We start from the raw sequence: 25,196 nt of genomic DNA, 5'->3' as shown, positions 1-25,196 counted from the left end.
GGAGACTCCCGATTTTGAACTGAGAAATATTTCTATTTTTCACGTTCTCTAGCCTAAAATAATTTTAGCCCCAATGTATGCCTATGGGGAAATTAATGTCTCCCGAATTCTCTCGTGAAATCTCCCTCTTATGGGCCTCAGAATGTTGGCAAGTATGGCTATCTCCTGCTACACCAGAACTCTGGGGCGGTCATCTCTGTGGTCTCATCGCCTGGTGAAGGAGTTCATGAATGGACTGTTCCGATCGTTCCCGCCAGTGAAGGCTCCGGGCCCGGCGTGGGAGCTCAACGTAGTGCTGACCAGGCTCATGGGGCCGCCATTCGAGCCTCTGCTTTCGGCACCGTTGAAGTTCCTGTCGTGGAAGACAGCGTTTCTTGTGGCCATCACCTCCGCACGACGAGTGGGAGAGATCCAGGCCCTCTCCTGTAAACCTCCATACCTGACATTCCACGAGACGAGGGTAGTGCTGAGGACACACCCCTCCTTCATGCCCAAGGTGCCTTCGGACTTCTATCTCAACGAGCCATTGGTGTTACCTGTTTTCTTCCCATCGCCTTCGTCGCCGGCTGAGAGGACTTTGCACTCGCTGGATGTGGCTAGAGCTGAAGTTCTACGTGGACCGCAAGAAGAGTCTTCGGAAGACATCACAGCCGTTTGTAAACTTTGGACCTGTGAACCAAGGGAAGGCCCTCTCGAAGGCTTCCATTTCCAGATGGCTCTCCGGCTGCATCATGCACTGTTACCGGTTGGCAAACCGACCGTTGCCCGGCCGTCCGAGATCCCATTCAACCAGAGTGATTGCTGCTACCACGGCGTTCTTTTCTGGTGTGCTCCTGCTGGACATCTACAGGGCTGCTACCTGGAGGTCGACGCACACCTTCACGAGATTTTACTGCGTCGACCGGGATTCAAGGGAGGAGTCCAGAGTCGGCCAGGCAGTGCTGGCAACCTGTTTGCTTGAAGGTGAGCCTGGTGAGGAGGTAAGAGATGCTTAATGTTGAGCCTTGCCACCTCCCGTGGTTGTGCATGTGTGTACTGCTATGTATTCTTGTATTCATGAGCATGTGAATCCATGCCAGACCCCATGCTGGAGAACAACACTTACAGGTAAGTAACTTGTTCCTTAGCATTTACTTTTCTGACCAATATATTGCCCTCTCAGTAATTGTCATGTAGAATGGAAGGAATGACATTGGACGTGATGACAAAAAAAGAGATAAAGTAAAAGTTAAGAAAGTGACAAGATAAAGAAGTAACTGTGCACGTAGACAAACAAGAAAGGCAAAGCTTGTGCGTGAGGTAAAGAAGAGAGACTAAGTATATGTGGCCAAGAAGTCCTGAGAGCAAGGGGATTTGGCCTTGGATAAAGAGAAGACTAGTCGGACACCAAGAAAAGAGCCATCAAAGAGAGCAGTTCAGATGCAATGCTAATTTTCCCTTTCAAGGTTGTTAAAACTGTTCAGCGGAGGAATGAAGTATGAGGAAAACAGAACATTTAGTATAAGTAAATATGTCCAGGTAGGTTCCACTTAGCTTTATGACTGGGCTCCATATACCTTAAAGATAAACACTTCCACATTACTATTGCCAGGGAGGGCTGGGTGTAGCCAAACGCGCCCAGTCATCACCTACGTATAAACGTCAGTTGATGCAGACCCTGAAATATAAACACACACATCCTCTCTCAGCACAGCGCTTCCCAAATCTGAATAGAAACACCAACACTGCAATTTATAATGTGCTTTTATTTCACAAAAAACGCTCTGAGAACATCTGCTAATTTTTGATTATCATGTTTGATTATCATGAGGCATACAGTGTTCCTTTCAGTAGAAGAAGCGCATTCCACACACCATGAATCGCAAGGCTTCGGCATCAGCTTCTTTCTAGACCACTGTAAACAATTAAATGTTGCTCCTTGTTGCTGGTAGCGCCTAAGGGGCATATCGGTCCCGGGCGATCGTCCACATCAGCGTAATTGAAAACCATCTGTTTAGGCATATCTGCCACTGCCGGCTGAAGACACCATCACTCAGTATCTGGAAACGATGACATTTGCAGAAAGGAAGAATGTAGTTGTGTAGAAAACATAATAAAAATATATTTCAGTAGCCGTTCTTAATTGAAATGTATACATTTACCCATAATTCTGCACCGGGTGAAACCTAATAATGAGCACAAACCAGAAACAATGGAAACCCACAGAAAACATCAGGGAAAGTTGGAGTCTACAATGTGCTTGTGAGGTTAGTGCTGTGGAGTATGTTTTGCTCCCAATGGGATGCGGAAGCTGACGGAAAAATTTGAACAACACATAGACGGCATTATAACGGAATATTGGCAACGAACTTGGGGTTGGTGGAACCCAGATGTGGACTCCATGCTCACTGTGCTCAGAGAGGCACAGCTCCACCTCACCGATGAGGCACAACCAGGCTGAAACAAGTCTATGGGGTTGCTGTAGGTACTGTAGTTCAGAAGGGAATTGCCATAGCATTTTGGTGCTGGACTGCCCATGTGCGCGAGATAAAGACAAATACGCAGACGGTTATTTCCCATCTGTGAAAGGTATATGGAGCAAAAGGCGATGGCTGCGGACACTCAACGTGTGAAAAAAACACAACAGCTTATCATGCCATGTTCTTTCTAGAGAGGGTCGTCCGCTACCTTTTTTACAAATGTAACGGGACTGGCAACATCAAATTTCGACAAGCGAACCAAGTCCCCTTGGAAAATGTTCTGCACCCGGCTCATCCAATAATACAACGTTGATAGCACATACTTATATGCCATGGGACGAAGTGGTTTAAATATCAATAGCTTGCATACAGGTTATCTTTGCGTGTTGTCACAATATGCCTGACCAGCAACCCCTAACAATGTAAGCAAGCAATACCGGTCAGACAATGAAACCTTTACCCGTTATTCTATAAACTCGTCTTCAGTCAAACTTACATTATATTTGATATTTCCATTCTCTTGGCGTAACGCAGTGTGTCCGCTCAGATCAACGGTTTTCATAGAATGAAATTACATGTTCCTTTGTCCAGTTTTAAAACAGTGAACCTTATCATTTTTGCGGGTATTACACACATCCCCCCACCTTCAATCCTTGGCGAATTCTACCTTTCTTCCAAGGTCGCACCACAATTGAAATTTGTTTGGAGCCTGTAGGGTAACTTTGGTTTTTGTGAAGGAAAGCCACAAATCAAAAACATACTGTACAATACGCGTCAGTGTGAACTCCCCACAAGCAACATGAAACGAAGTGACCTTCACTCCATGGGAGCGATAAGCCCGGCCGACCAACATGGCATTTGAAATATGTACGAATAATAAACAAATTGTTTGCTGGCACCCACCAATGCCGCGCTATCGTGAATAATTCTTAACCAATCAATAATGATTGTTATTTTTGGACAACAGTTCCAGTTAGGGTAAGTAAAACGGATAACGAGGAAACCATTTTCAAATAGGCCCAATGACATCTTTCTACTAGGCCCGAAAATCGATCTCTGTACAAATGCAGCTCTCCCATCCACAGCGCCTAGCTCAGCCATCCCACAACATGTCCTTCCCGTTGCCACGTCTGCACGCACCCTGTTCTTGCGGATAACGTGAGACACTGACAAGTCATAAATCCAAGTGCCCATCCATCTCCACTGAACTTCCCATGCACTAACAACCTACACCCCACCAGGCCTGAGCCCACCAGCTCAGACCCCACAGTTCCTTTCATGCTGATATCCATCTGACCCTCCCGTGCCCTGATTAGTCAAGCACCCACAAGAGCGGGGCGAAAGCGGGAAGGGTATCGTTCAAGATATAAATGAATGATTTATAAACTGGATTAAATGTGCATAATTAAATACTTATTACTTTTAATAGTTTTGAAATGTGAGTTTAATAGCATTCCATTGTTCATGTACAATGTACAAACATTGGGGAACATATCCCAAAAGGTATAGTCAGCACATTAAGAACACAGCTGCAAATCATTTATACCGGGAAGTCCACTGTTCAACGAGTTTCGCTTTGGGTGGACAGGGCTCGTTTGCAGTGTTTTGTGGCAATGTATGTGTCCTAGGAACAAAATCAGGATCGATTCCATGAGTATGCATGGCCCACACAGTCAATGTGAGATCTTTCACAAAAGCGAATTCCATTTCCTGGTATATTGGTTGAACACCCATTTTTTTGCTTTGTTTTTCAAAGGCCAAGCTGTAACGAAGCATCCCAAAGTTTCCTGCAGTTCTCGAATGTTCTCTCCCGAGGTGCTCGTTATGCGCTAATACGGCTAGTAATGTTCTAGCTTGCATCCCGTCGATGCGAAATGCAACCTTTTGGGTCTGTACTTTGGGCACATATTGTGGAACACCTCCAAATCTCCAGTGTGACAGAATTCTGAGAGTCCCTTTAGGTCTCTTGAAAGAGTTTTATCAAACACTATCTTCTCAAGAGCTTTGTGTGGAGGTGAAGATGGAACCAACCACTTCTTATTGCGTTCCTGCTCCTCCGATAAGGGTCCATGTGCACACTTGTGAAAATGTTGGTTTTCTGTCCATGAGTGAACGTTGGCACAGTGGTGCATCAATGAGCGCCATTTTTCAAATAGAATTTGCACAGACCCATCACAAGTTTGGAGCTCCACCAAAGATGGTTGCTGAAAGACTGAGACCACTGTAAAATATTTTCCGAACTTTTTTATTTTTTTTATTTTTTTTACCAGTAGCTGTAATGTGTTTATTGACTGATTTGGCAACGTGCCATAAATCAAATTGATGACAAATGTTTGGAAACTGCTCTTGCATTGCCTTGGCTATTGGAACATGTCTGTCAGTGGCTATGAGGTCTATTTGCATTCACCTCGAATTGAAGATGTCCGAGGGATTTTATGAAACCATGTTTCTCCAGGGCCACAGAGGATTTACATTGGGACACCTGCACGATCTCCAAACTCAATATACTTTTTGTTTCCATGTCTTGAAAGTGGTATGTGCAGTACTTTTTAGAAAATGCGGGGCTGTCACACTGTCCGTCGCCAGCTAGCCTGGACCGTTTGCCTTAGAATGTGCTTTCAATTGACATTTGTTCAATTTTCCAGGCTTGACTAATAGCGCGGAATAAGAATTCTTTCATATTTGTAGTACTGCATTTTAGCAAGGAGCTGAACTCCGACAAATTGACAGAAACTGGACAACTTACTAAAAGTAGAGCCACTGAAAAGTAAAGCTGCTGAACACCGTAGATTTCCAGCTGGCACTTTGCCCAGCATCGGTTGAGCGGACCATGAATTTTCAGTGCATTGTCATGAAGTGGTAAAAGGGAAAATTAGATTTGCATTAGATATGTGGAAAGATCAAACTGTAGAGAATTTGAACTTCTGCAAGTCTGTAGGGCTCACCATTGGTATTCTGGACGTGTCAGTGGTTTCGTCACTTGCGAGGTTCTGTGATTCCATCAGTATGCTCTCCTAAAACAAAAATTGACATGTCAAGCAACCGATTGCGAAAAAGATTATACTTCTTTTGAAGGGCACTATAAGTGCAGGCTGCATATGCGGAATCGATTGGCCCTGCCTTGGCTCTACTTTCAATCTCGTCTACCTCAAAACTAAAATATCGAACTCATTTTCTTATTAAATGAATATCCTTCGGGAATATATGCAGGATTGTGCCCCGACTTTTGACATACCTAGAAGGGCAACCCAAAACCATACAAGCAGGCATTCTTGCAAAATCTATAAGATCTATATAAAAAAAGTATACACAATTACAAAATAATTGTACTGAATGCATTAGATTGATGGAATTATGACATTTTTCTATGCAATGTTTGTTTTGGTCAAAGAAGCAAGTAGTCCAATATACATTGGGATAATTGTCATACAGAATTGATTGATGCAACACAAATCGTAACGTGTTACTCGTCCGTTGAACGTACTTTCATGCATCTAAAGGAAACATGCCTATAGATATGGTCCGAGAAAGATGTGATTCTATTACAATTGACACTGAAGAAATTTGCTATATATCGAGATCAGAACATTTGAAACATTAGACAATGGTAAAGTCATTGAGATGAATGAACATTACACTACCGGGTACATTCAGTCGAAATTGATAGAAATTTTGAGATCAGAAAGAGATGAATATAGTGAAGTTAATAGGTAACCTGCCCTTACCTTGACTGATTAACGATTCAGCAAGCAGGGGAGTTAGTAGCAGAAGAACCGGTAACGCGATCAAGAATTGACTTCCAGTGCTCACAGATGTTCTCAGGATGAATATCAAAGGGTTTATAAAGGATTAGAAAAGTGGCTCTGTATGTGAATGTGTGACATGTTTCTGGCAGGTTCTGCTTCAGGGGAGCCTGGAGACACTGGGTGTGGGTAGGCCATGTGAACAATGGCCCCTGTGCGGAAGATACCTTTTGAAGTCTACATGGTGTTTGGCACCTTGGCCGTTCCCACCCTGCCAGCCCCCTTGGGAGCGAACAGCCACAGGTGCGAACTGCCATTGATACTGGAGGGGGAGATGGATGGCCACGAGGCATGCCGAAAAGGCCCGGAACACTGCTGAAGGAAGACACGCTTATGTGGATTGCAGGGGTGGGTGTGTGCAAGAGGGGACGATAGGCCACCTGCCTGTACCACCTGTGGAAGAGAAACATACATACTGTATCTAAATGAACCGGATAAGTGTACAAACCTTAGTTGAGAATGCATCCTGTATCCTATGGCATAGTTGCCTTTACAAATGTTACTTCATGGATAAATTAATTTGGGCTTTAAAGTGTAGAAACATTACTAAAGTGAACACCCATGCAATCCATAAAGTTTGGGGCACAGAGAAATATTGTTTTAGTTGTATGTGAAAGACACAAGATGACACTACGATTTCCCCAAAGTGCAAGAGATTTATTGAATTGCCAGACTACATTCATTTGTCAGTGATAGATCAAAGTTACGACAATATAGGAGACAAACAAGAAATGTTAGTGGCCTCAGTGAACAAAATGACATCACACCTAGAGTACACTTACTCGTTAATTGGATTGCGAGGACGAACTGTTGTGCGAAATTCATGCATAAGCACCATCATAATCCTCAACACGAACCTTGTGAGGCAGGCTGCCCTGAAGTCATGCAACTCGGTAATGCATAGCGGCGGTGTGTCTCCTTCCGATATGTAGTCCAAGCATCCAGAGTTTTTCTCGGCAGCAGCAGTTCTCCTCCTCAGTTGGCATGGCCTCGCACTGATTGTAGGTACACCAGGTGGAAACGTCTTCCATGCGACTAGGCTCTGTCGTCCGATGCCCCATCTTTCCCGCATCTTTCTCGATCAACTAATTCCGCCTCAGAATACTCTGGCTCTAACTGGTAGGGCTGAATTGTTGCCATTATACAACAAAATTTAAATCGATAGTAAATCTGTTTGCACGGGGTCTGAGCAACGAAGATAGCTAAACAGAGCAGAAACGAGTCGCAGGCCATACTAAAAAACAGTGAAACTATTGAAAAAGCAACTCTGATGTTGTCTGATGAGAAGCGGTCTGTTTATACTTATTGAGGAAAGAGGCGTCCTGCCATTTCCATGGAGACACACCATTAGCTGATGCACAGAGAACGTTGACAAGAGACGTGCAGCCGCGTTGTGAAATGGGCCGTACACGTCTAGTGATGTCAGCTTCAGGGGCGGGTATGTTGACAATGGTTTAGTAATTAAGAATTCAATTTCACTGAAAGCTGTTTGACTTTCCCGAATAATGTGAAAAATTATGCCCAAAGCGTACCTTGTGAACATAGTGATTGTCTCCATTTGTGGAGCGCTGTTGGCGCGTGGCAAACTTGTAGCGTGACTCTAGAGATCGCCGGCATATATTTCCGTGTGCCCCCAAACCTGTTGGTAAGCGTGCATATATTAGAATCCCTGTCCCTTTTGAAGCCTTGCGCTTCCCAATATGATTGTTGCTGATCGTGACTTACTTGTCGGAATCTTGTGCGCTTGCTGTACGCTTTCCCAGTGTAGCTGCAATCCGGCGACGGCGTTGCCAATGGTAATGAGACGCAGTGGATGCCATTTCCTTCTTTTAACTCGGCATCATCACGTAAAGCGCAATGACGTGTACGGAAGTGTCCGTACGTTGGGAGGTATTGGGTAATGTGCTCACTACTCATTGCGATTAGCACTCTGTGTTGTACATAATGAGGATTCAAGATGTGTGGAAATGAAAAAAAGGTAACCTTGATTACCAAAAATCTGCTTCTAATTATTCAAACCCTGTATCTAGTTAACCGTTATCAATCCGATGCACACATGCACCTTGCCTCATCAGACCCCATGTTTAATTGACTATTATCACTCCGATGCACAAATGTACCTTGATAGCTGTCCTTCCGCTACATCTATACGCCCGCTGTTCAATCAAGTATGTTGCGGAGTGAGCTGTAGTTCAATTGTCTACAAGATACGAGAATGCGTTACCACAAAGTAGCAAGTCAGTCAATCCTTGTTGTGTCATAATCAATAATGCGTATACTATATAGTAATGTCCTGTAAGAACTATTACATGAACAAAGTCGAATTTGCTGACATGTGTATGTCATATCAATTTCATTACTTGCACATCTAGTGGGTCAGTGGTTATTTAATTCATACCATTAATGTGTCCGTGGTATTATTCATGGATCCCTATAATAGTAATGCGTACAGGGAATATATTATTAACGTGTAGGCGAATTAGAAGCAGATTCATATGCGGGCAATGACGCACCCTCACTGTCTTTTACTTGTATAAACATGATGTATAGAAATAAAGCAAAAACCACTGAGGAGAAAAACAGGCTAAATTGTCTCAGTCATTACTGCAATTGCTTAATGAAGGGTACATACAACATGACACATAGATACCATAGCACTGACATTATTGCTATCTGCAAACTGCAGTCCATCAATTCCCGCTCAACAACATGCTTATGATCTTGTATAAGATGCATTCATGAGCAGTTTACTTCCACTGTTTCCATACAATCTATCTTGTAAACTTCATCCTCATCCATCAATTGCTCAGAAATGTTTGCAAATCATGATTAGCTGCCAGTGATTACACTTTTTGATAAAAAAACAATGCAGATTCAATTCTTCATTCAAACCTGCTGGAGCTACAGAGTAAAGTTTGTGAATCCAAAATGCTTCTCGTTGTTCCAGTCGTGTGGTGATACTCATGCCCCGATTCTTGGTGTTGATGACTTCTAGTACTTGAAAACGGATTTGTGATATCTGGTGCTTGTGTGCGTTGAAATGCCTGGCAACTGGTGAAAATCGATTATTGGTTCTTATACTGGATTTATGTTCGTTCCATCGTAATTTGTCATTGCAGCCTGTTTGTCCCATGTATGTCAGTCCACAGGGGTACTTGATGGCATAAATACAATTTTGGGTGTCACAAGTTTTATGGTCTTTCAGTTTTATTTTCTCACCAGTCTTGGAATGTGTAATGATGTTTCCTTTAGTGACGTTGTTGCAGTTATTGCAAGAGAGACAAGGGTACGTTCTTGGGTGCTTGCTTAGTTTCCTATTTGTTGTCAGATTGTGTTTTCACAAGAAGATCCTTAAGATTCTGACTTCTTTTGAAGGCAAAAGTTGGTTGCTTGGTGAACTGGTTTTAGAGTCTTGTGTCACTAGACAGCATTGGCCAATGTTTCAATGGTTTGTATACTGTATTTAGTCATGAATACCAAAGGTGTCCCAGACTCAGTCTCCCTCTCCTTGGGTTTTAACAGGCTGCTCCGCTCTTGCATGCTGACTTAAATCTTGCTGCAGCCAATTCCACATCATGGTAACCTCTGGTTTTGAATTTAAGCATTGCTTCAGATTCAATATCCCAAGTACTAGTCGTGTTGATAATGCTTTTGACCCGTAAGAGTTGACTGTACGGTAAGCTTTTATTTGTTGATGGTGGATGGAAGCTTAATCTGTGCAGGAGACTGTTTCTGTCCGTTGGTTTGTGGTAGATGTTTGTGACAAACTTGGGGGCGTTGGGTGTAATTTGTACATCCAAGAAGTGCATGGATTCCCGATTTCAGAAGTGAATTGTATTCCTGCATCGATGCAGTTTAAATATGACAAAAATGAAGATAAGGTGTCTGTATCATTCAAAATCCTAAAAATGTCATCGATATATCTACCCAATTGCTTAATGTATTAGTGCCATACGGGGTGTTTAGAAATATGGTCTTCCTCAAATTTGAGCATAAAGGCATTGGCATATGCCAGGGCCATTGTTGCCCCCATCGCAGTTCCACTCATTTGCAATTAGAATGCCTTACCATGTTTGAAATAGGAATTTGCTGCAATCATTTGCAGCATCATTATTACAAATTCTGCTGATGCTCCAATGTTTTCTTCTCTCAAAAGTATCCATTCTACTGCCTGACGGCCTAGGTCGTGTGGTATGGACGTGTATAGGCTACACACGTCGATAGTGACTAGGATATCTTGATGTTTGATTAAGATGTGCATCCTGTTCAGAAAATCGGTGATATCTTAAATGTATGTTGGGAATTATTGAATGATTGGTTGCAAGATTTTATCAATGTATGTTCCCAATGGTTGTAATAATCAATTAGTGGCTGCCACAATGGGTCTTCCTGGGGGGGTTATGCAATGTTTTGTGGATCTTTGGTAGTAAGTAAACATGAGGGACCTTCGGATGTTGCGTTGTGAGAAAAGCCCTGGTTTTATTTGAGATCCAATCATTATCTTCGGCCTCCATTAACATAGCGTCAATCTTTTTTTATTGCTTGTGTTTGATCCCCTGGCAGTAGGCGATATGTTCCTGTGTCGCTTAATTGACGTTGGCACTCCAGTTCATAATCAGACGCATTCACTATTATGAGTGTGCCGCCTTTGTCAGACGACCGTATCGTGATCTCACTGTCCTCATATAAGTTTCTGATGAGCGCCATTTCTTTCTTACTCAGATTTCTGTATTTTGGTGCTTGAAATGAAACTTTTTTTCAAGTCATTGAGTATGGCCTTTTGAAACACATCTATGGTACCATGTGGTACTTGGGGGGGGGGGGGGGTTGGGGGGGGGGAGAGGGGTATGCTAGTACTTTTTGGGCGTAATTCAAGGTAGTTGGAGGCTGATGTCATGATCCCTACCCCTGACCCCCACTGGCAAGTCAGCCTGCCAGGTAGGCCAGGTTTCGGTGTTCCGTTATGGCCTTAAAGGCCTTAAAATCTCACCCGAGACTCTCTTGGAGTTGTCCTCGCGCCTTTGGCACCAGGCTCATAATCACTTTGGAGAACACCTTTAGATTGGGACTATTTTACTTGCAACTACTTTCTTGGGGGCTTCAGTCAACATGGAGGCACTCGCATAGCTCAGCTCCCAAGAACTGAGCTATGCGGTATAGTGTTTAGGGTGTGGCTGGCCTGGGACTATTTTACTTGGACTACTTTACCTGAAGACTATTTAAACCACACCCAAACAGCAGAACATGCTTCGCGTTATTCTGCTTTTTGCAGTGTTACGCTCCCTGTGTCCAGTTGGCTCTCCAGTATTCTTTGATGCCAGCTATCCTTGGAACCGCGTGCCTGCAGAGAGCAAAAATAACATTGTTATTGGAATCCTACCTTTGAGTAGCATCTTGTCTTCAGCCCCTGATTCTGCTTAACTGGAGACATTCGATCCAGCGAACTCCATCATCTGGGCACTGCATGCTTCCCGGAACGCAGCAACCTGAAAAAGAGGAGAGAGAAGAACATTAGTGAGCGCATACTCCCATTCCACTTGAACAACGAAAATCCCAAGATTCTTACCGGATCAGTCACCTCTTGTTCAGCATCATACCAGAACATCACTGCAACCGGCAAAGAGCACCGTGGCCTACGAAGGAAGGAGAAAGACACAGGTTAGCATTTACAAGGCAAAACAGCGCTGCGCACAGCGCATTACTTACCGGACAGCATCGCGCCTTTATTTACCGACTCGTGCTCAGCGCCCACCCTCACGAAAAACGCCAAAATCTCTCTGCAAAGAGGAAATAAGACATTAATAACAATAAGAGGAAGGAAGGAAAGAACAGAATACAAAGACTGTAAAGCAGCAAGACCTACCTTTAAGACACTCAAAAGGGCTCGCAACAGTGAAGCAACTTGGTTGCTCACACCCACACGAGACCACGCACCCCTGCCACGAAGAGCAGGACAGAGAGCACACCTTCTAAGGAATTAAGGTGAGGAGAGGGCCAAGGGAAGGTTTTGAATCCAAGGGAGGTGGGAAGACACCCTACCAGAGACAGTTAAGTTGAATCCAGCTCTCCTGTATTTCAGGCTCAACTTCCATCTGAGGCACTACTCGGGGATCGGGGAAAGGGTTCGAGTCGCATATCATCGAACCAGGGCTGAGTGGCGTCCCCGTGGATACCAGGTGAGCGTAACAGTTGAACTGCTTCTTTGTGGCCGACTTGGATTGTTGTACTTAAGCATCCAGGTATACTCCTCGTTGTTATGTTAATCGTATGGATCACGCTTGAATTTAAGTATTTTCCTCGTTTCCAATTCGGTTTTATGTTTCCAGTTTAAGATTGATGTCATCCAACGTTTTCCCAAGCTCTTCCTTGCTGAAGGTCACAGCCAATTCGGCCTGAATCTCTTCTATCTCAGTGTTGATCACAAGTAATTCTTTAGACAATTCCTGTATGGTGAGAAGAATAGGTCCAACGAGCACTTATTCAAAATGTTTTCCCATTTGTTCACAAAATCTTGGTTATCCGTGCAGTGTCGGTCGCAATGGCATTCGTAGGCCACTTGGTATACGTGGTGCGAATCAAGTACTCCACTGTTTATTTTTTTGATCGGATCAGAGGGTTGTAATTTAAGCCCAGGATCTGTAATAAGGTTTAGAATGGCCTCTGCTTCCTCAGATGAAAATCCCAACGTTTCTGCGTGCTTAGTTGTGATGTTAGCAATATCTTCAAACAACATGTTCTGTGCGTGCCTCCACCCCGTTTGTGTAACAAATGGGTAACAATATAGGCCCTCATTAGGACTCCGCCGTAAAACCATGGTGCTATTGGCACAATGGTCGATGCCGGAGTCTGCCATGGCAGAATGGGGAATTACCACCCCATTCCAAGATTGGCGGGGCGGTAATTCCCCATGCCACCATGGCCCTTCCCCATTCCCATTTTTGCCCCATAGGGCATAATGGGAATGGGGAAGGCGGCAAGTACGGTACCGCAAATTGCGGTACTGTACTTACCTCGAGAGTCCCTCTAGACCAGCCGTTAAGGTCGGGTTCCGCAAAGGGACCTCGTAGTAAGGCGGTAAGGGTTTAACGGCGCCGACACCTTTTACGGCGCCGTTAACCCCTTAACGCCTGGGTCCTAATGAGGCCCATAGTCTAGATAATTTAGCTTAAGTAAAATGTGCCTTTCATTTTTAAAACCGATTTTCTCTTTTAACTGCTCTATTGTCCTAAAATCGAACCTCCCTTTTATCTTGCAAATCTCATCCAGGTCTCCAGCTATAGCCACTCTTTCACCTCTATATCGTCCCTGTGATGTGCATCTATTCCCCAGCCCAAAAACCGCATTCCAATTCAGTGTTTTTCACCCATAAAAAAAAAACGTTTTGACATTTAAAACTGCTTCTGTGTAAAAATGCAACTTTTCCACATGTGAATTCGACTGCACTATTTTCAATTTCAACCTGCTTTATGAACTTTATGCCTTTGTGATACCTTAGTTTACAGTTGCAAGTGATCTACATGTTAGGGAGAATTCTCTGTAAAAGCTAATTTCCCAAACCTAGTGAGTCCCCCAGCAGCTTTGCTGGATTTTTGGGGTTTATTTATTTTCTCCTGCTAAGAGTGAGACTCTTTTACTCCCACTCTTAGACATGATTTGATGTGTTCTTTTGTCTTTCCATGTGTTTTATGGGCTGTGGGGTCTTTTACTCCATAGGGTTTCATGTGTTTTTGATGTGGGTTACACAGCACCCTCCGTGCCGTAACCCAGGGGTGTCGTAGCGACCCCCAAACAAAGACTCCATACCCTGGGACTGACTACTGTCTCCCAGGGCATGTAAAGTCACCATTGGCTTTACTAGTCCCAAATTATGAACAGAAACCAGAACAAACCATCATATTGTGGACGTACTGGTCGGGGCAATTCGATTGCCCCGGGGTCTGTTGTTCGAGGGGGCACGTCTCCGTCCCCCCTGATCGAGTTTTGGCTGGTGGCAGTGGATACTACTTTTTATATTCGACCGCGAATATATCTCTATGGGATTTTCCCATTGTTCGAGGCTACCAACTTTAATTATTTAATTCCTATAGCCTCGAACATACCGCCGGTTTATTTATTTAATATTAATTCACCGGTTGGTATTTTTTGCCAGAACTCGATTCTAAAATGGCATTTGTGTTCTCTTCTGTGACTCCAACCCAAGTTGAGCCCTTTGTTCCACTTTTTGGCAGGCTTCTCCACAGAAGCCCTCCAAAGTGGTGCCACTCTGTCTGGGTTAGCAGGATGTGTGGGAGGGGGGGTTTAGGCACCCTGGACTGAGTTGTCTTGGCAACTCAAGTCGCACTCTTGTGTGATTGGCCCAAGTGGTGAGCTGGCCGGCTCACCACTTAGCATGTTTGAGTGACAGCTAGGCTGAGTGAATGGGGGGGTTTCTGCATAAAAGCAGGGCTTTGGGGACTGGAACTTCAGAAGTCGCCACAGGACCTAAGAATCCGAGGAGGGAGAAGCTGAGCCGACCTGCAACGGCGAACACCACCGGTGGAGCCCTCTCTGAACCGTCTCACCACTTTTCCCGACGACAGAGGAGATCTCCAGTCCGGAGAGTCTTCTTCCCTTGACTGGTGGGGATAACCAGTTTAGCCTTCTTTTCGCCTTCCTGGAGCATCTCGTGGCTGCCTTGCCCGTGCCAAGCACCCCGGCAACCGGAATACCACGGTTTACCACTACCGCGAATAGAAGGGTAGTACCTTTTAACCGAAGAACTCCGCGGCTGTCTTCCCTGGCAGTGCAACGACCTTCATCTTTCCTCCACGTCGAGACCTCCTCTTCCTCTGGACGAAACACTGACTTGCACCCGCTGCCAGGAACAACTGCCCCCGCTGGAGCGTCCTTCCCACTTAAGGTACTGTGTCCCGCCTGGCTTCCCTTGCGACAGATCGTTCGGGGTGACAGTAAAGCCTCAACTTTCTAACCTGGGCTGGCCTGGGACAACCTAGCTAACTTTTCCTGACTTTAATTTCATTCTTTGTGTGCAAACTATCTACAAGACTCTTTGGGCATACCCCCACTGTGTGTACCTGGACCCCTTCTGCTTGATCTCTCCAAGAGTGGGCCTTGCAATTGACTTCCTTGCTCTCCAGTAGAACTCTGCCTATCCTGCCTTACTGTGGTTCGTTGAAAAGTATTGAAATGTGTGTGCTTCCATAACCCTGCCTTTTTCCCTCCCTTTTTAATAAGTTATTAGAGTGCCATTTTATGTTAAGCGCTCACCTCTGTCTGAAAATAAGTGATGTTTCTCATTAAGACTTGTCTAATAAGTAATTAGGGTTGTGTATATATATATATATATATATATATAGTGAATGTGTGCTGAATTTACTTACCTCTTTGTGCTAGTGTGATTTACAAGTGTGTCTTTAAATAAATAATTATATACTTTTACACCAAAGCTCTGGTCAGTGTTTGCTTGTGCTACTGTATCTCTGTACCTGTTGTATATACTCTATATACTGCCTAACTCTTCTTGAGGGAACTCTGACTGCTCAGCCACAGCTACCAAGTGAATCAGTGTGGTACAGACTGCTACCAAGTGGGTTTACTGCCAAACACCTGTAGTCTTAAATCTTTTGCAGTGGTCCCTAAGGGAACTGCACAGGTTTCTGCCTAACAATACACTACCTAATACTGTGATAAAACATATGTGTATCCTTATTTAACACACATATAATTAATTATTTGTCAAAATCTGGGTGTCATTTTAGGTCTTTGCAAAGGGTTCTGCCTCTTATTTTGTTAAGGAAGGGAGGATTTTGATTCTGTTTCTTGCCTCTTATCCCGGACTACCTGCTGCTTCTTTCTGTACACTTCGATTATTTGTGGGTTAAGGGAACATTGCAGGGGCAAACCTTAACTTGGGGCCGATCTATCCTAATTTAAAAAGTGCTCCTATTCAATTGTGCTGTGGATATGTTCTTTTAGGAGGTTAACTAAGTGTAGTTCTGTAGTTTTTATTGTAATTATCACCCCATTGGTGTTTGCTGCTCCAATATAAAAATGTGTGTGATTTTTGTGAATTTAAAAATAAATAAATATTGTATTTTCACCAACCGGCCTGGTTCATGGTCCATTATGACCCGGGTATTTGTAAAAGGGGGTGTGAGACGGGTCGGGTATTGTCTCAATTTGAATTCGCAGAAAATAAAGAAAAAGCATTCCTATTGAGCGCCACATCCCAGGCTAAAACCAAGTGTCCCGGTCCTGTGTGTGACGCCCGATTGGAATCCTTAAAAAATGCTAGGCCTTTCGCACATGATTTATTCGATGCTGTGTCCATTCCTGGGAAAACCATTCGAATTGGAAGGTCCATTTGTAGGCGATGCATTTCAAAATAAGCGCCTTAGTCACCGGGCTCATAGCCCTTCGCTTTTGCAGGGTTGTCAGTGCCAGGTCCTGGAATAGTTGGACTTGCAAGCCGTTCGCTGTTCTGTTCACGTGGCCCCTCGCCACTCACAGGATACTCTCTATCTGACTGTAAGGAGGTGAGGGCCACCAGGACGTCCCTGGGCCTTGCTTCCAGTTGATCCCCACTGCCTCTGGCTGCGTGTTCAATAGCAGGCCCCTGAAGCATTGTTAAATCGTGCCCGTCAGCTGCGTGTCTTGGACTGACTCGCTAAGACCCTTCACACGAATATTAGACCGGCGCATTCAGTTCTTCAAATCCTTAGCTGAAGTTCCAGATTGTGGGAGACCCTACCCACATGCTCCAGCAATTCGCTATTCTGCTTCCCTTCCTCTGAAATTTCTGACAATCCCTGTTCTGTAATGTCCGCCCTGACCCCTAAATTCTTCACCTCGCCTTTATCCTCCTTCAGGGAGCTTTTCTGTTCTTCCCTGCAGTGACGCATATTGATCCTGAAAGGTCGTCATTCTCCCCTCCAAGTCTCTAAGGCATTCCTTGAGGTCCAATAATATCAACAAACAAATGAGCAAGGTCAGGTCGATCTCTGCTGAAGAGTAACTTCTGCTACACCCTGAGTGGGTAACCCCTTGTGTGGGTGGTCACAGAATTCTCATGAAACTGTTCTCTTGCACAAAAGGGTTTTATTTTGAAGTGTAGTGGTGTAGTAATACACTGGTATTTTTCAAAAACATAGGACATTCACATTTGAGGACATACAAAGTGTAGTACCTAAGTACGAATGATCAAGTAGTCAATATTTGAGACATCTACTTGTACAGTTTGTTCATTCTCTATAGATTCCTTGGGAAGGAAACTTGGAGAATTCAGTGGAATCATAGAGAGGTAGGGGGCCCATAGAGTGTGGGCACAATCAAGAGTTGAACAACATATAATACATGTCAACAAGACAGTGTTTCTGCCATTTTGCGTGGAGCTAGGTGAGCTCTAATGGTGTAGGCCTTCATCCGGACAGGAATGTCTTTACGAGTGGAGGGTCCTATGTGGTCGAATCTGACGAGCTTAGTGGCTCAGATTAAGAGGTGGAACGATCCACTTCTTTGGGATGCAGTCGTCATCTTTTCAACAGGCGCGGTCACGCCTTTTGCCAGTGCATTCAGCTGCCAAGATCGTTGATGCAGCAGTGTGTCATCTCGGATGTCGAGGATGCATTTCTTGAGGTCCTCCTTTCTGAGGGCCACGGTGGGTCCCTCTTTACCTTGCCCACCACACTTTGCTCTTCTTTGACTGGTCTTTCGTTGTTCCACTGCCCCAACACACGCTCCATTACCCCTCTTGAGGTGCTTGGGAGTTCTTCTGCCAGGCCAGTGTGCTTCTCCCCGAAGGCCCTGTCATCACGCCCACCACCCGTTTCTCCTCCTTTGCTACCCTGTCACTGGGTCCGGTCCAAACCTCTCCTCAATACAGTTCAGGCTGGTCCTTTAAGCTCTCTGGACCCCAACCGCTGCTCTCCTGCGCCTTCCTGGGCTTTAAAGTAGCATCCACACTTCCGGCCTCCTGATCCCTGCACAGGGGAAACCCTCCCCACGGCAAGGGACTCCTGTCCGTAGGGCTCAGCTTCACCAGTCTCCCGGGTCAGAGTTGGGCCTAGGGCCTCCTCCGCAGTCCCCACCACTCAATTCAATGTCCTCTGCTTGCCGGGGGAGGGAGGGGATGGCAGCGTCAGATGTCTTACTGTGGCCGCCTTTGATGGTTGTCCCCTCCCCGCTGAGCCCCTGCTTCCCGCTGTTGTATGGAGGCTGGGCTAACACCCACTGCCCTCCTCTCTCCGGTCCGCTCTGCTCCCTTTTTCCTCACATGAGACCCGATGCTCCTCACTCACCTCCTGAGTCTAAGGTGTGCTGCGCCCGTCCTCCGCTGTATTCCCCGCCTGCTCCAGGGCTGCCTGGGTGTCTTGGTGGGTTCCTTCTCCACTGCTACCCCCCGCAGCGGCCCGCGACCCGGCCTGCCGTTGTGTGACTCTGAGATGGCCCGTGTCTCAGGCGGCCGTGTTAGACTTTGTGGTTGGCCCTTATCACTGCCCTCCTGTACGATCGTCACCTGTGCCCCGCTGGGCCCTTGGTGACACACCCGCCCATGGGGCTCGAATCGCCACCGTCGGGGACCTACTCCACCACACCTCCGGCACCTCACCGGGTCTTCCACGTCCACTTGGGAAGGCACTCCTTTAGTGCCACGGTGCTACAGTACCCGGCCCGCCAACCCTGGTTGGAGTAACACAGCCTGCTTTTTTGGCCCGGTACAGAGCTCAGGACTGCACGTTCTCACTCACCGGCGGCATCTTGTAATCCTCTCCATAAAAGGTAATTTGACATGCGACTGGTGCAGAGGACACAATGTTGATCCTCTTCAGTGTTCCATTCCCATGGTTCGTTCTTTCGTGCTTTCTTTGGCCCACGGGGGTCTTCAAGTGGGTACCATTAAGGGTTACTTGGCGGCGATGTCTATCTTCAAGCGTCCGTCTGAAGAATGTTCTTATTTTAAGAATCCTTTGATTTCCCAATTTTTAAAAGAGCTCACAAATGTGTTCCTGCCATCCCCGTTTCAGGTGCCGGTTTGGGATCTGAATTTGGTCTTGAAATTCGTGATGGGGGGGCTCAGTATGAACCTCTGCACTCTTGTCCTTTTGAGACTGTTGTCTTTCAAGACTGTGTTCTTGGTTGCGGTTACTAACGCTCACAGAGTGAGTGAATTGCAGGCACTTTCATCTACGCCGCCTTTTACTGTGTTCCACAAGGATAGGGTTGTACTAAGAGTACGTCCATCCTTTCTACCTAAGGTAGTATCTGAGTTTAATTTAAGCCAGAAAGTGGTACTTCCTGCTTTCTATCCTCCTGCAGGTAAGGAAGAGGAGCGACTCCATAGGTTGGACCCTAGGAGAGCTTTGAGCTTTTATATTTCTAGGATGTCCAGGGTCAGAGTGGATGATCAACTCTGTGAGTTATGCTGGACATCGATTGGGCCAGGCTGTTACCAAATAGACCTTGTCCAGGTGGATTATCCTCACCATTACTGATTGTTACAGTTTGGCGGGCAAGGACCCTCCTGAAGGGTTGTGCGCTCACTCCACTAGGGGCGTGGCTACTTCCACAGCCCTGCAGTGGGGAGTGCCTATTAGGAATATTTGTGACGCAGCGACATGGGCTTCTATCCACACCTTTGTCAAACATTACTCCCTGGATACACTCCGTGGTCAGGCCTTTGGTAAAGCGGTACTTTATTCTGCCATTTGATTGGGTATTCTAAATTCCTCCCCTTCCTCCATTCTCTGGTACTGCTTTGGGAGTCTGCCAAAGATTTGGAATACTTTGGAGGACACAATCCATTCGAAGAACAAGTTACTTACCAACTGGTAACGTTCTTTCGACTGGATGTTCCTCCAACGAATTACAAATTCATGTCAGTGGGCCTGATTACGACCCTGCCGGTCTAGAAAGAACGATGGTGGTAAAACCGTCACCACCGCTCTTTCCGGACCAGCTGATTAAGAGTGCTGCAGGTGGGAGGTGTCACCCCCGACAGGTCTGACCTGGCGGGTTTACAACCACCTGCCTGCAGGCGGACATGGAAACTCCGGCTCTGTCATAGACGGAACCAGTGTTTCCATTGTCCCCATCCCCATGGAGTCCTATGGGGCTCCATGGGAATGGGGACTTGCACAATTCCGCCTCCGGAATTCCCAGGTCACCGGGGTTGTAATGCCCCGGTGATTCCGGGAATCACGGAGGCGGAATGGTAATATGGGTCTGGCGGTAACCTGCCGTTTTTTCCGGCTCGGTTACGGTTACCGCCAGACTCCCCTGCTCACACCCGGGACACATCTTCCATTGATAACATAAGTCTGCAATAATGAAAACAACTCTGTTAGATGTTGAAGCTGTTGTTGGGTTGTATTTAAAGGCTATGAATCGTATGCGTATACACAACAGTGGTGTTAGCCCATTGTTAACGCTGTTGTTGGTCCCATGACGACAGCCAGAAAACTCCAAAGTGATAGAGCTGCAAGTTGTGTAGTGGAAAATGAATATTTGAACAAAACCGCATTTTCTATTATTTGCGGAATGTATTACTAACATGCTAAGGCTATGTATTCGAATTTCATTCCGAAGTCAAATGTATGCAATTGTGTGACACGTATCCAGCAAGGAGGCAGTAACCCGAGAGCAGTTGGGTTGCAGATTAGTATTATTTTGGGTCACACACTTGATGCATTTTTACATTTACATATGTTTACCAGTGATTGGGATGCTGACTGTGACGTTAGCCTTTTTTTGGGAGTTGTATGATAAAAGTAGAAAGACCTATGCAATAAAATTGTTTGAAGACTTCCTGAACTTAAATTTTTAGACGCTGCTAGATGATGAATGTCACGCCATTTTTCTTGGTACAAGTTTACAGCGTTTTATTCTGCTTGAATTAATAGCATAAACAAAAGCTTTCGCTAATAAAGAAAAATAATCACATTTTAATCTGCTAGTTTCCTCTCGAGTAGTTATGGTTATTTGTCAAGTGAATTAATTGTATTAGCACTTTACTACCACAGTGTGAATCCCAATTTATTTAATTTTCCATTGCTAATTGTGTTGTAGGTTCCAAAACTGGTGGAAGGCCTAATTAGCCACCCGTGCACTCAAGCTGCAGCAGCAAAGGATCATACCGTGGTTTTAACAGAAGATGGACTTGTTTACACATTTGGTATAAATACTTTCCATCAACTGGGTATCATCCCACCAACATCCAACTGCAATGTTCCCAGACAGGTAAACATCTCTCGGCCTTCCCGTTAAATGAAAACAAGTCGTCGTAAACAAGGTAAAACCCAGGTGTGGAAAATGTACTCCTGCCCCAGAGGAGCAATTTGAAGTGCAAAAAGCAGCAGTCACTGTTGGGAGCATTAGCATTTTAGGAGCGAAAATATGGATTGAGTTACCAGCGGGCATTTGTCAAATACAAGATTTGCTATCCTTCAGTAAAAAAAATGAAGACATCATTTTCTGATTCATGATTTCGATACTCTCCATTTCATTTCCTCTAGCAAAGCAGGTTTTGGCATTGATACCCTTGGGTTGCCTGTGCACTATAAATAAAGAAATCAAATCAAGTTGATGAACAGGCCACACAAGAATGACAGGTTTTTGGGAGATTTTTTTGAGATCCCATTTTTAAACTTTTTTTTTTTTAGCAAGGATAATATTGTGCATGTTCTACTCGGAGTGTATTAAAAAGAAATGCACTGCATTGGTAAACAATTTGTACTTTTGATATTCTTTAGGGCTATAACATATAGTTTCAAATTAATAAACCAAAAATAACTAAGTGGTTGACTGCATAGGGCATGGTTATGGGAGTTAGCCACAGTATTATCTCTGGGGGCAATTAAGACCTATTAAATCGGCTGTCTCAGGGATGACCCTCAAGGGTGACCAGTTGAAGAAATTGAAACTGTTAGAATATTCTTGAGAATTCTCCCTAATTTCCCTTACCTTTTGAGACCCCTAGCAACTTTGCTGGATTTCTAGGATTTCAATTTTTACCTGGAAAGAGTGTGAGCCCTTTTTCCCACTCTTTCATGTATTTTGATGTGTGTTTTACCTTTGTGTTCTTTGGATATGGAGTTTTAAAACCACTCCATAGGCATCTTTTGCTGTGTGTGTCACACAGCACCTTCAGTGCCGTGGCACAGGGATGTCTTTCAGACTTCCCAAGGTTTAAATACCTTCTCTGCGACTGACTACCGTCTCCCAGAGCATGTAAACGTTAAATTGACTTTACTAGTCTTTTCCACCTTACAGACCCAGCACACACTATCTTCCTATAGAGTGCTGGAGGGGTTGCCTAGCATCGCCTGAGTCTAAACACTCATGTAACAGTCAAATGTTACCCTTTTCCTCTTGAAATGGCTGGTGGCAGTGGTTTAGAACAAAGTACCATGAGTTTTCCCGACCGTGAACGCCGGTAGCTTAAAATCGGGGCAGCCATGTTTTTCAATATGGCGCCCAAGACCTATCTGTTAAAACAGACTCCGGTCAACTCGCTTAAGGCTCGAGTGGACAAGGCGGGATGGAGGATCACTGAGGCTGAAAATAGGATCCCGGTGAACGAAGATGGCATCACCGCGCTCCAGGACACTGTGGCCTCCCTAATGCGCGACATGAAAGATGTCGAGGCAAAGTGTGACGATCTGGAGTGGCGCTCCCGTAGGAAAAACTTGCGCATCATCGGGGTCCCTGAAAATGCCCTCAAGGGGCGGATGGACGACGCAGTGGAGAAACTCCTCAAGGACCTACTGGACGACCCTGCCCTCTCTCCGTATTTCACGGTCGAGCATACTCATTGGGCCCTGTCTCCGCGCCCCAGTCCCGGCGACATCCCCAGACCCATTATCGCCAAGATTCTCAACTACCGCAACAGAGATCTCATCCTCCGCCTGTCGCGGGAAAAGGGAGACCTGTGATTTGAAGCATATACGGTTAGAATCTTCCCGGACTTCTCGCTGGCGGTGCGGCAGGAAAGGCGTCAGTTCTTAGGTGTCAAAAAGCTGCTTAGGGAGCGCAACGTCCCCTACGCCATCCTGTTCCCAGCACGACTAAAGATTACCCATGATGGTAAGATCCTCTTCTTCACTTTCCCTGACGAAGCAGTGAAGTTCATTGAAATACATATACCTCTTCCCGGTCCGCGAGCCGACCACACGCCATAGACTACACAGCCTACGATGTTATAAAAATGTCCACGGATCCATGACTTTTGATGTGTTGATGGCAACCCCACTGTGTCCACTCAATAACTGCGGCCTCTTGCCATGTGTATGCGGGCCACGGGCTAGCTCCTAAACTGCTTCCTTGCCTTCTCCCTCACTTGGCCCCTGCAGCTATCCCTGTGCCCTGCTCTCTCTTGCAATGTCATCTTGCCAAAGGGTCCTCTCTGGTCTCGGAGGCTGTCTATGATACCTGTTTTACCGCAACAACACACTCGGGACAGCATCTGCTGCCCCACATCAAGCCACAAATGCCGGCCGCGCGGCTCCAGCGCCCCCCGTTGCAGTTGCAATGTTTGCTTTCACTTTTTTTTTGTTCTTTCTATTGACTGGCCCCTGTTGGGCTAGGATGTGGCCCTATCCACGTTGGATCTGTTCCTCTGACCTTTGGTTTCCGGTCGGAGAAGGCCCAAGAGGCTTCGGGTGTGTTTTGGGGTGGGAGATATGCACTGCATGTTGGGGTTGGGCAGTGAGGGTGGGGGGTGGCGTAATTGGGGTTGTGTTAACAGTTAAAAACATGGCTGAGAGACGCATGACTTCAACTCAACACTACTGTGCACACGGCAAGTGCATAAGGAAAAATCCTTACGAATACTACTACTGGGATGTTCCATAATATATTGCTATGGCTCTGAACATTGTTACATGGAATATTCGTGGCCTAAGAAATTTCACTAAGGCCCGAAGGATAACTGCGTATGCCCAGCGACATGGCGCCAAAATCCTCTTTCTCCAAGAAACCCATGCTCTCGGGCGCCTAGCAGCATGTCTCGCCCCCACGTGGGGCAACAACAGATTCTATACGAAGTACTCCACCCAATCCAGGGGGGTCCTTACTCTAATCCATAAGTCAGTCCAGTTTTCCCTGCGCTCCAGCCATATTGACCCTGAGGGTAGATACGTGATCCTCCATTGCTCACTCGCTAATATGGAATGCCTCCTAGTGAACACATATGCCCCGAACTTTGATGCCCCTGAGTTCTTTGATGCCATCACCACCACGCTTCTGAAATATATTGGGATTCCCATCATTTGGTGCGGAGACATGAATTTGATCCTAGACAAAGACCTGGATAGGTCCGGGACGGCCCGCAGAGCCCCATCACACGCTGCCCATAGGTTACATGCCCATATTGACACACTAGATCTCAGAGATGCATGGAGAGCTCTCAACCCACAGGTTAGAGAGTACACTTTTTACTCATCGGTACACGACAGCCTCTCCAGTATCGACCTTTTCCTCATATCGAGCTGCATGATGGGCAGGGTCATAGAGACCAGGATACTACCGCGCACACCATCGGACCATTCACTGGTAACACTCCAGATAACACTGGGACATGACCAGCCCCCCCGCCCCTCTTGGAGCTTTAAGTCGGAGGCCCTGCTAGACATAGTCTTTAAAGCCGATATCTTAGCTGACATCAACACCTTCTTCGAGTGTAACAGGCATGACACCTCTGATGGAGTGCGCTGGGAGGCATTCAAGGTCTTCATCAGAGGGATGTGCATATCTAGAGAGGCTGGGGTCCTCAAGGCCATAAAAAACAGCTTGCAACAGTCAGAAGCGAAATTAAAAGAGCTTGAGAGGGCATATGCCACCTCCCCTTCCCCGACCGCACTGGCACAGATTGGAGCGGAATTAGAAATGTTCGAGTCTCACGCCCTAAAAGAAGTTCGGTACTTCGCCCACCCTGTGGCGG

The 25,196-nt window shown here is 45.7% G+C and overlaps 1 protein-coding gene across 1 annotated transcript in view; it reads left to right on the top strand.

Annotated features, from left to right (window-relative positions):
- Window positions 1-25,196, top strand: part of IBTK (inhibitor of Bruton tyrosine kinase) — a 1,971,965-nt gene that overhangs the window by 273,804 nt on the left and 1,672,965 nt on the right. Inside the window, exon 6 of the mRNA XM_069606314.1 lies at window positions 21,326-21,496. Coding sequence (XP_069462415.1) covers window positions 21,326-21,496 — 171 coding nt within the window. The remainder of the gene's footprint in view (window positions 1-21,325; window positions 21,497-25,196) is intronic.

Source organism: Ambystoma mexicanum, chromosome 4p (assembly GCF_040938575.1).
Source record: "Ambystoma mexicanum isolate Mex_15411 chromosome 4p, UKY_AmexF1_1, whole genome shotgun sequence".
NCBI lineage: Eukaryota > Metazoa > Chordata > Amphibia > Caudata > Ambystomatidae > Ambystoma > Ambystoma mexicanum.
The sequence above is the reverse complement of the archived record's forward strand: the minus strand, read 5'-3'. Positions and strand labels throughout refer to the sequence as shown.